Source organism: Stegodyphus dumicola, chromosome 4 (genome assembly GCF_044657685.1).
Source record: "Stegodyphus dumicola isolate Sdum_Otavi_A_Nest chromosome 4, ASM4465768v1".
Classification (NCBI taxonomy): domain Eukaryota; kingdom Metazoa; phylum Arthropoda; class Arachnida; order Araneae; family Eresidae; genus Stegodyphus; species Stegodyphus dumicola.
Window position 1 is genome coordinate 140,771,483 of NC_140771.1, and position 12,874 is coordinate 140,784,356.

At 31.2% G+C, this 12,874-nt stretch overlaps 1 protein-coding gene across 4 annotated transcripts in view; it reads left to right on the forward strand.

The window, feature by feature from the left end:
• LOC118180950 (uncharacterized) overlaps positions 1 to 12,874 on the forward strand; it is an 833,338-nt gene that overhangs the window by 615,348 nt on the left and 205,116 nt on the right. For all 4 annotated transcript variants that reach the window (XM_085815557.1, XM_085815559.1, XM_085815558.1 and 1 more), the window contains exon 3: positions 11,204 to 11,273. In XM_085815557.1, the coding sequence (XP_085671683.1) occupies positions 11,204 to 11,273 (70 nt within the window). The remainder of the gene's footprint in view (positions 1 to 11,203; positions 11,274 to 12,874) is intronic.

Here is a 12,874-nt window from a genome sequence, read left to right on the forward strand (position 1 = left end):
GATTATTTAAAATTTCCCAAGCAGTCAAAATGACTGCTTTTGTGCAATATAGGTAGAACACATATATATATATATATACTGGAAATGAAAGAAGGGGTAACTACAATTATTAATAAACGCATTTATGTATTGTACAAAAAGTCACAAAATTCTGAGAAATTGTGTCATTATATACATAATTGTTTTTCTAATTGCAATTAAAATGCAGTCAAAATTACTTCCCTTGGGCAAACTAGTGTTAATCTTTTATTGGGTAACGAAATGCTCCATAAGCAAAATTCGACATTCATTTACGTCTAGTAGGTAAATATATCAACGATTCCAAGGCCCTTGGATAAAACTATCTGGGTTTTCTTTTGTCTTGCGTCATAAAATATAGCAGTTGTTTGTGAAACAAGCATAAACAGTAAATAAACGTCGTCTTCAGAAGTATCTGACAATACGCATCTCCCGCTCTTTCTCTTGGGAATCAATGCTAGAATGCTTGGGGGGGAAATAAGATTAAAAAACATTGCAGCGAAAATTTTATATATTTCGTAAAGTCTTTGTTTTAAGCTGCAGATGTGAAAAATGTGCATTGCCTTTGCCGGGACTCGAACCCTGGACCTCTCGAATACGCGTCGAGTATTCGTGTCCGTCGTTTGTCTGAAATGTGTCTAAGTGTTTGTTGGTTGAGCTTCTGAATGAAAGTGTAAGAGTGAAATAAGAGACGCTTTCTGTTAAATATGCGATTAAATAACAGTTTTAGATTGAACACGCTTCAAAACTGCACTACAGTTCAAAATTTTGCATCACTTTCTGACAAGAAGTCAGTTTTATTTGAATGCGTTGTTTTTACATATTTTGAATCTCAGATCACTTTATTATTCCCAAATTAAGCATCATGTGTAAACGAGTTTTGATATCTAGCAAAAGATTCAATTAATCCAGATATCCAGGATTTTATCATGAATTAATGGTAGAAGATAAATGAGAGTCGTAAATGACAATTACAAAAATTACTTATGGCTTTGCTTTCAAGTAAAATAATTTAAGTAAAAATACAAAATTAATACCAAATCAATTCATGTTTATGAATTTAAGTTGAAAACTGAAAACACAAGCGGCTTTGAATAAATGTTAATTTTTAAATTAAAACTTTCGATAAATTTGCACTGGTAATATATCTCAATAAATTAACATTAATTGCTTAAAATTTAAGAAACCCCATAGTTGACCGCAAATGAATTGCAAAAGAAATTTCGATGTTTAACGTACAGTTTAGCTTCTCAAACCGTCAGTATCTCATTGATAAAATTCCCCTGCTTGCAAAGTTCGTGGAAAACGCTTACAAAACAGTTCTGCCCAAAATATAAGGTCTTATTAATCACTCACTTACAAATAGTATCCCTCTGCATACATGTAATTATTTTAGCTTTCTGTCATTCCTAGATGCATTCGGATAATGCCTCTTTAAATGTATCTCGTAGACAATACGTCGCCTTGGATGACCTGAAGTGTCTGAAAAAGTGAATCTCGTAGAATCTTGTTGCTAGGAGATAACATAATCAAAACATTAGGAGACGGCAAATCTTTCAAATAATCTAATTATCGCATGGCAATGATCTGTTCAAAATAAAAAACTATTTCTTGATTCAAAAGTCCTTTACTCAAAATGTGGCATGACGTAGAAGCATTAGGACAGCGGATTCCAAAGTGTGGGTCGCGACCCGGTACCGGGTCGCAGAAAAATTCAGCTGTGTCGTGGCAAAAATTGTAAAAACACAAAAAATCTATACCATTTTGCTCTAAATTTAATATTTTTCGAAACTTTTTTAAATATTGCACCCTTTACCACCGTTTCCTACCGGACCGTTTAAATTCGGATGCTCTGATTGGCTGATTTCGATTCGTCATTCAGTGCCTTCTCCGGTACAAGCGCCGTAAACTCACGTGTATCAAAACAAGGTTATGTTTGAATTTTTGTTACTTATGTTTTTTACAATAGTTATTATTACCTATTATTAATAGCAACTTCATATTGGCTAGTAACAAAAATACTTTTTCTTATAAATCATTAATAAAGAAATTATTTTTATTAAAGCTTTCAACCTTTCTTAAAATGGATAAATGGTTAATCAAGAAAACCACAGATTTAAATGATGATAATCAACCAAGCGCGAGCGAAGCTGAACATCATGATGGTGTGAAATTGTGTCTGAAGCACTTAAAGCAGATATATAGCGCCAAAATAACAAGCGCAACTTGGACTCGCAACTATTGTGACGAATATTTACGCTTTGGGTTCATTGCCGGCGGCAGTCAAAATAATTTGCCGCTATGTGTTATTTGCAATGAGCAACTTTCAAATGAAAGTATGAAACTGTCAAAGTTGAAACGGCATTTAAACACACTCCATTCTGAGTACTCTGATGAGCCAATTAACTTTTTTTACTGATAAGAAAAATGAATTGTTTGCTGCTCAAAAGAATGAAAAATACATTCTTACCTCACCAATTAAATAAAAAACCTCTCTTTGACATCTTTTGAAATTTCCAAATTAATAGCTGAAACTGGGTATCCTCATAGTTCTGGAGAAAAATTAATACTTCCCGCTGTGAAAATTTTCGCAAATAATTTATGCGGAATAAAGGAAAATGTTTATTTTTGGCGATACCATTATCAAATAATACAGTTAAACGGAGAATTGATGATTGCGCCAAACATTTAGAAGAAGAACTAGTTACTCAAGTAAAAAAGAGCAAGTTTTTTCCTTGCAAATAGATGAAAGCACAAATATCGAGGATTATGGAAATCTAATGTGTTTTACTCATTGAAGAAGACACCATACAAAAAAAAATATTGCTTTGTAAAAGGCTACCGACAAGAAAGATCTCAGATGAAATTTGTAAGGCTACCAATGATTTTGTCACTAGTCACAGTATTGGATAGATGAAGTGTGTTGGGCTAAGTAGCGACGGAGCACATGCAATGGCAGGCTGTTATAAAGGTTTGTTCAAATGAATTCAAGAAATAGGAATTATGTATGGGTGTACTGTAGTATCCATAAACAAGCGTTGGCGTTAAAACGAATGCCTTTCAATTTAAACATGACTTTGGAAGAACGTGTCAAGTTTGTAAACTACATAAAGTCTCGTCCATAGCAGACTTTTTATCGAATTATGCAAGGAAATGGGGAGTGATCATAAACACCTCCTTTTGTATTGTAATTCACGATGGCTTTCAAAAGGAAACGTTTTAAAACGTCTGTTTGAGCTAAAAGACGAAGCATTGGTATTTCTGAATGAACACCCACCATCTAAAAAAGATGCTATTTTTTCATTTAAGGATAGATTCCACGATTTCGAGTGTTTAATAAAAGTAGCTTATTTATGCGACATATTTGCTTTCAATGAATTGAATTTAAATTTGCAAGGCTTTGGTTTAAATATCGGAAGTATCGGAATCAAAGTATTGGAAAAAGTCGCTGCAATAATTAAAAAAATGACTCTGTGTAAACAACGACTTTCAAAAGGAAATTTTAAATCTTTTGAAACATTACATAAATTTATTGAAACCCATTCAAACAACGATGAAGAACATTTACATCTTGAAACACTATGAGTTTCAATTCAAAAACATCTTTCGGAGCTAATAAATAGTTTTAAAGACTACTTTCCGGATATTCCTTCAAATAATATGTGGATTAAAGAGCATTTTTCTGTCGATATTGAAAAGGAAGAAATGCTTAATCTTAGTGAACAAGAAGCTGATAATTTAATTGAAATTTCATGAGATACCGATCTTAAAAAAATGTTTGAAACTGTACCACTAATTAATTTTTGGTTGCGCTGTCAAAAGGAATATCCAAGCGTAAGCGAAAAAGCGATACAATTTTTAATGCCTTTTGTCACCTCTTATATACGAGTGAAACTGCGTTCTCAGCCTTGGTGTACTTAAAAAATAAGTATCGAAATAGATTGGATGTCGAACCTAATTTGAGAATAAAATTAACATCATTAAGTCCTAATTTGAAATTACTATGTGATGAAAAACAACATCATCCTTCGCATTAAGGTCAAAATATGTAAAACAAAATTTACTTTATTTACTTTAAGTTTTAAATGAAGATAATGGATTGTCTATAATTACTTATGTTTTTGCTATATAATTATTTTCCAATTTTTGTGTATGAAATAAACAAGCAAATAACTTAAATTTTGATTTTTATTGAAAAATAAAATTTGTTTTGTAAATAAATACTTTTTTTTATAAGGTGGGTCGCGAAAAAATTTAAAATCTCGTACCGGGCCGCGGTCAAAAAAGTTTCGGAAACGCTGCATTTGGAGAATGCCTCTTTTGGTATAGCCGTGGCCATGGTAGTTTGAAGTGTCTGAAAAACGTAAAGCCTGTAGAATGACGTAGATACGAAATAATACTTGTATAATCAGCAACGTCAAAGGATAATAAATCTGTCAAAGAAAATAAGTATGACATGATAATGATCTCAGATTAAAGGAATCTAGATTCTTTCTTAAATACTGACATCACGTCGAATGATTGAAAGGCGCTTGATGTCTGTTTGCACCTATAAGAAGAACTACGTTGTCCTGAATGTCACTTCATATTGTTCTCTGCAGAGAATATGCTAATGTCCTTTAATAACCAAATTCTTGTGTTGCAAATTTAACGAACATGATATTACTTTTCAATCAGTAAAACAACATACACTTTTTAACTGCGTGAATGACACCTTTTTGTGCTTTTAATTGCCAAAATAAACTACATATAATCTTTTTATTTGGGTTTCACTATCAACTTAATTTGCAACTTGAAATCAAATTTCACCTTGAATGTCTGCTTTCTTGCGTTTTTCTTGCCCATGTGGAAAGGCGAGGCTTACGAGTTTTTTAATCGTGTTAGTTTAAAGAATATACTTCCTCTCATAAACATTTTGGATGGAGGGAGGGGGGAGTAATGAAATAAATTTTAGAACAAGCTGATAGACTCCTAGTAAATAAGACGATAATAATAAATTTCTTTTTCCATTTATGCTCCCATGCTTTACTGCCAACGTCTGCTATAGTTGCGTGCATTTTTATTACAGAAGCTGTAACGTCCAAAAAGTGTTAATCTGCGATGTTAATTTCGTGACATTTTCTTTACATACAAGCTATATTAGACTGAATGAAAAAAGCAGTTAAAATTTCCTTCGTTTGAAACAACGTTTAAATGTCATTATACGAAAGCATTTCTCCACTGCCTCTTGTAAGTTTACGTTCCTTTATTTAGCTAGGTTTCTCTCTTTGTTTGCTTGCGTCAAATCTTGAAATGAAATTAAATTTTGATCCCTTTTTCAGAGCTTACTTTCATAGTAGTTTTCCCACGAAAGTAATTGCGACAATAGTACAGTATTTCGCAGTGTATTTTTGTTATTCAATATGGATCTTTTTCATGTATTGCTAAATTTTTTTTCACATATCCTTCATTAAAAATCAAACTAATCGCAGAAGAATTTCGGAATACTTTGCATCGCCATATAGATCAATTAATCAATAATCTCTCGATAATCGTCATTTTATAAATATTTTACCCCTCCTTCGAGCTTCGTGGTATAACGGTAGCACACTCGGCGCGTATTCGAGAGGTGCAAGTTCGAGTATCGGCGAGGACGCTGCACATTTTTCACGTTTTTTGCTTCGAAATAACGTAATGTCTCTACAGTTTTTGTAATCGCTATCAGAGTTTACTTTATTTTGGTAACTTTTCAAACATTGTTGGATTTTGTTTGCTATAAATAAGCTTAGCAAAGATTGATATCAAAGATTTAAGCCGCGATTCTTAGTGATCTCACCACTCAGTAGATGATTATATAGGAATTTAAAGTAACGTAGAAAGTTATGTGAAATGAATGAAATATTTCGTGGATAGATCAAAAGACCTTGAAAAACAAAAGGTGACATCCGTACGTTTTATTGACAGTGTTCCCTTTTTATGCTAACTAGGTGAAATAGTTTTCTGCATTTAAAAGTAATATTTTCTCTACTTTATTATTTTTGCCTTTTCGTTTAGCTAAAATGATATCAAATAAAATGCATAAACATGTTTCAAGTTACACGCTTTCTGTTAAATGCATAAACAAATGTATCTATCATGATATTCTTGATAATACGGGACTGAAGATGAAATTCTGGGGCTTTGTGCAAGATGTTTTTAAGAAACAATAGCTAAGAAACGAATTCTCTATGAATAGTTGAATTTAAGACAATTTGTTTAGACAAGATTCGTTTTTAGACTATTTTGATTTAAAATCCACACTTTTAACAGTTTTACGGTTTTATTTTTAATCACATATAACTAAAACATCGTGAAGATGATATAATTTTATTCAATACATTTAATTAAAACTAAAACTTCGGAAAGGTTTTTACGTAAAATTTTAAGCCAGACTATGTTTAATATTCCCTTTGGGCATCTTGTAATAAAATGAAAATATGTCATACTTTTCATAGTACTGCATTTTTCTTGTAAAAGATAATGAAATATTTTGAAGGCATTCTACATTAGCCTTCAAAAATATTTCATTATCTTTTACAAATAGATTCAAATAGATTGAAAATATAGATAGATTGAAATACGATTCATAAAAAATTCATCAGTATTTAGGTAGTTACAATTTTTAAATTATGTAAGTTTTTTTTTTTTTCTTTTCCAGATTGCATGTTTCCAGAACGCACTGCTTGCGTGTTGTTCTCATAGCTTACTACACATGTTAGAAAATCAGCCATTTACCTTGACAGATCCCCGAAGATACTTGAATATTAGGTACATTATATCGGAATAAATTAGCTGCTTTGATTCTCAACTTAAGATTATAATTTCATATGTTCTTATACACAGGAATATCCCACTGGGATGAACAATGTGATCTTTCTAAGTTTGATTTCTGGGGGCTAAATAAATTGGTTATATGCAATTTTTTGTTTTTTCTTTCTCTATAGCTAAATAGTGTTCCGTTCATTTTATATTCTCGTGTATAAGCATTTCTTCTAAGGTGTGCTTTCCCACATCACGTTGTTGATCTTTTGGAGGACGTTTTTATTGCTACTTAAATTTCACCCTGAATAACGATATTTTTACTTTTTCATCGATTCCAATCTTTTGTTTTTTGTTATTTACATCTCTGTTCAATATTACTTTTTAATAATTAAATAAGTAAGCACTTTACGTAAAGTAATTGTACTTCGCGTATACACAGTTAATATTACGTAATAATTACGAGAGTTTGTTATTGTTTAGTTATATACTTTTCGTAATTATTACGTAACTACGTAATTGAGTAATTATACACTCTGTGTAATATCTTACATAATTACATATTTTTAATAATTAACATAATTACGTTCGTCATTACATTTTCATAATTTAGGTAATTTAATTTTAAATGATTTATAAAAAAATAACCTTTTATGACTATTTCATAGTCAATTTAGAATTTTTTTCTTGTGTTGAAAATATTATTATATACAAGCTAATGTTAAAGATATATATGTTGTAAAAGACAAACAATACCTTCTTATAGAGCAGAACAAAATAATACTATCAGAAGAGGCACGCTTTCTAACAATCAAACATAAAATTAGGCAAGCCTCCAACCATGGCTTGGCATAAGCTTTATAGTAGAAAGTTGGTAAATATTGATTGCGAGATTTTTCTATTAAAATATTTATACTTGATTTGTTTCATAGTGTGATTAATATGAAAATGCTCTCTAGTTTAAATGCTCTAGTTTTAATGGCCTAATGCTTAGAAAACGATGCCATGACAAACGGTGACAAGATTTGCGTTTCTGTTAATTTCCGACTATCCTTAAACTTTCAAACATAAAAAAAAATAATAAATTCATTTTAAGAGACTCTATTCTCTGCGTTTTAAATCCAAAAATTTTAGAAAAATTATTATGGAAACTTCACATTCCTCTATTTTTTTAATTCAAAAATTCTAATTTTTATTCAGATATTATCATTAGACAGTTTCATTCAGATATTACCAAATGCTTTATGAGCATACATTGAGACTCAAAAGTATGAAGTAATTCTTGCAAAACACGACGGAAGTAACATATTTAACTCTTATCTCGTGGAAAATAAAACGCAATCTGTAGAAGTATACTTCCGAATTTTTAAGTGTTTCCCTTTGATAAACTGCAGAATTTACATTCATTCTATTGGAATTGCGCTTTTTAAAGTAATCTACTGGCAAAACCTCTGTAAAGATTCTGTCCTGTGTACTTTAAGTTATAGTTGAATGTGAAGAATCTTAAGAACTGATAAGCGAATAATCGCTTGAGTTCGTGTGACAGGAAACAACAAGATAGAAGGGTGAAATAACCCTTTATTATTCCAATCAAGTGTAGCAGAACTCCGTCTTGGAGTTGTACAATAAAGCCGCCACTTGGGCTTGAAATTAAGAGACTAATTACTAAACTAAGCTAATCTTAAACTTAAAAAAAAGATATAGCCGAAGCTATCAAGATTCTGACGGAGTTGGCTCCTTAACGATGGAGGCGGATGCATGCTAGCCAGAATCTCTAGTTCTCTCTGACTAAGACAGTAGAATTTCGCGGTTAAATACCGCTCTTCCTCCATTTGCTTCCAAACGCGATTTTAAAACTACGTTCTGGCCGGAAGTGGTAAGTTGAAATTAAGAAGCGATAGAAAAGGAAGTTTAACTCAAAATTTAACTGTTAATAAAATTAACATAACCCTTACACCTCTTTTTATGTAAATAATTGATTCGAACTTTAATGAATAATATACGAAAATCTACCACTGCTCCAAATATTTCAAGGACATTCAAATCTAAAATTTGTTCGTTCATTTAACAATGCCGTATTCATAAATTTAGGTGTGAAAATGTATAAAAGATACCAGAAACTTCTTTTTCTGAAACTGTCACGGTGTTGTAGTTGTTACGTCCCAAATATTTTTGGAGTGTTATTTAGATTTTGTTTTATTTATAAAATATATTTAAGTAATTAACTTCATAAAATAAGTCTAATTTAAAACTGAAAAAGAGCGGACTGGGCCAAGTTCTCTAGATTGAATCCTCTCCATTTTCGGACGCTTAATCGATCGGTTTTACTGAAAATAGTTGTTTAGGTCACTATTAAAGATCAAAAGTCCTTATATTTTATGAATATAAGGAAAAAATGAGCCGTTCACGATATATAGATATAAATATAAGGAAAAAAATTAGTTATCTTATCCTTATATTTTATGAAAACTACACATTTATTAAGAAGAAGCTATATCTACATTCTAAAATGCAGTCAGATATCATAAAGCAATTTACTGAATTTACCAGAATTTATTTAAAAATCACGACTATACTTTCGTTAAATTACAGCATCATGAAAAGAAATAGTTAACGCTAGCGAACAAATGGAAAAGCATTTAAAAAAAACCCGAGTTACCTTTGAAAGAAATCTTTCGTTAAGTAAAAGGAAACGAAAAAAATGCAGCCTGTTAATGACATGGTTTTTCTGGAGACATCCTTTGAGAAAAGTTTTTTTTTTTTTTTTTTTTTTTTTTTTTTTTTTTCTGTAAAGAAGGTAAGAACAATGTTTTCAAGCTTTAGAAAAACAAAGATTTTGAGGAAACCCTGGAAAAACAGGGAAGAGTGAAAGTTAAGAATATTTAATATAGCGTTAGTTCTAAATATTTAAGGTAATATATGAATTATATATTATATTAAATTACGCAATACCATTGAAAAATTGGATGGCATATTTAATGGTAGCCCTGTTAAAAATTTCGTACTTCAAAAAGCATATTTCTAAAACCCACTAAAAACTGTAAAAACTTAGGTAGTTAATTATAACAATCAGAAATTCACGTCCAGTATGATTTTTAATTTTTTTTACAAAATTCTTATAACATTTGTATGCAGAGTGCACCAACTGAATTGATCTCTTTTAAAACGTTAAAAAATACATTGTGAAATATTATAAAATTAATATTTTTCAAAACAACCTGTTATTTCGCGGGCTATACCGTATATAGCTACATATATGTTCTAGATTACTTTTTGTAGCGTCTTTAAGAAATTATATATGTATATATATATGCGTTTTGAAATATGTCCAGAAATTAGAGCAATATATTTCAAGTGAAAATACCAGGAGCATTTTGGCATTAAAATTAAGAAAATATCTCCATCCCTTTTCAGTTTTGAAACATTTAGGGTTTCGAAGCGGAAACTTTGACCGGTTTAAAGGTTTAAAAGAAAATTATTAAGAACAAATATGGTGGTTAATTTTTTTGTAAATAAACAACAACAGTTACAATAGAAAAATATATTTTTATGGTTAATACTATGGAAAAGTTCTTTTTTCTTAGAAAGGAGATATGTAATGTCGTAAAATACCTTTCTTTCATATGTTTCTTTTAACCGTACGTGTAGGTAAAACTTTTTCAACCGATTAACCATACATTCGCAATTTGTGGAACATCCTTCCTAAGAAACGTTAAAAGAAAAAGATGAAAAAAAAATCTTTCAACGCCTGCGGGAAAGTGAACGGCTAATTTTTTTCTCCCTTTTTCACAAATCTGTTTAGATGTTTCACTCTCTCCCTAAATCATCTGCTATAATTAAATGCGCGCGCTTTCGTTTCGATCGAATATTGGAAAAGGCGAGCAACCGGTGTGTGGGGTTGAAGGCGAAGGAAAGCAAGAAGGATTGTTTCATTAGTCCTGTTTTTATTTTAGATGTGTTTTCTGTTTCGTTTTGCAATCTTTCACAGATTTTCAAAAGCAGACGACACCGCGGGTAACATTTCAATTACCTTCTCACTCCTCTCCTTCTCTACACAAACTCCAAGTTTTACACTTTCTCTCCCCTATCCTCCGTTGATGTTACATCCCCTGATAAACGGAGATGCATTGAATGCTTTTGCAACGTATCTATTACAGGAAGGATTTTTAACCCACAGTCGCATGATTCTTTTTTATTTCCGAAGTTATTTATCGCTCGACTCTATTTTCTGCATTTTCTATTTTTTTTAAATTATTATTTTTGTCATTTGTTTTGATAAAGGGGATAAAAGTCAATATTTTGTCTGTTTTTTTTATTATTATTTTGAAAAATTGACATTTTTTTTGTGCACACTTTTTTTGTAATTTTTGGCGTGTGGACTCGATTTTTTTCTCTTTTTGTTGCGCAGACGTGAACATGGTGTCGGAGCCGAAACCTCATCAAGTGAGCAGGAAAAGATCGATGTTTCATCCAGCCACGTAAGTACTATTATTTATTTCGTAGAGAGTTAGCATGTTAAATGAGATTATCTTTAATCTTCGTATACTAACTGTCCTCGTGATTAACATCTTAATGTCCTCTTAAAATATGTAAAGTTTAGGATTAAATACTTCATCTTTTCTTTCTTTATTTTATCAGTTCAAACATTTTCACAAATTTTAAGTACCTTACTTAATAAGTGAAGCAATTCAAATGTATTTTATGAGAAAATAATGTAAATATTTCTGCTGATAATAGTAATAATTATGTGAAAAGAAAATTTCATTGTCCAGTCTTTCGTATTTTATTTGTGCAATTATAAAATTCTTCACTAAGGAATACGCATTTCACAATGGAATTTGTTAAATGCATATTCCTTAATGAAGAATTTGGAATTGAAATATTCATATTAAATAGGAAGGCGGTATTAATCAAGAATTTCTTTATTAAAATGATCCCCGTGATACGGGAAAAAACTATAGCCGCCTTGAAATATCATTATTTCAGGCTACGTTATCACTTTGCTTTTAAAAATAAAATATTTTCTCCTTTTCTACATTTTAAAACTGTTCTTATTTTACTTTTCAGTCCATTGACTACTAAAGAACATAAAATAAGACATTCTGAAATAATTAAACAACACTGAAAAAAAAGAAGGCTCTATAAAGCTCTGCTATTATCCTTAGACTTTCTAAGAATTCCTAATTAGATACACCTGGTCAAATGTGTTATGTTAAAAGCATAGGTATAATACGATACAAGATAAACTAATTAATACCAATTGTAATTTGAATGCAACAATTCATAATAATAAACCGCTTGCATATGTTTAATTGTTTATTAATATAAACTTATAATTCTTCAAACACTTATAGCATACTTTGATTCTCCAGGGAGCCAATTAATATTTCTGCCAGTGCAAGTTTAATCTCTTCTCTAGCTTTCTCGGAATTAATACATAATTGTAAACACTTGAGGTTTTTTTGCATGTCTTAATCCTCTGGTTGGTGCATTTAACCCTTAACTCGAGGCCTTTTTCATTCAGGCGAGCCAGCAACTCGAGAAGAATTTCTGCAAGCTTGATGAATTCCTTACAGCTTAACTTAAACCCCAACTGTCGCTGTTAGCCGCGATTAACCTGCAATATGCAGGTTGTGTTCCGGCTACCCTCAGGTCGGTGCTTCACAGAGAACAAACTTAAAATGATTTCACAGGCCATTTACAGAAATCCAATGGTTCTTTTATGTTCTGAAGATACTTCCGGTCCAGTGGCTCTTTCGCTGGATACAGACAGCGAAAGAAACGTATGTATCATTAAAGATTACCAGTTGTTTTATAGGCATAAATTGTTGAATATTGTGATATTGCCCAAAGCAAATCTAAAGAAAATTGTTACCACTCGAATTATCGCGTCAAACCGGGTGGTGATCAATAGCCACCCCTCAAATGATGACCAAGCTTCACCTCTCGAGTGCAAAGGTTAAACTTTAAGGCTGTTTTTCTTATTCAGGCGAACAGAAGAAAACGTTTCCTAGATAATCGCTTTGATAGAAAGGTGAAGTATCTATATTTACCAATATGTGTCTTCCATGTTTGAAAT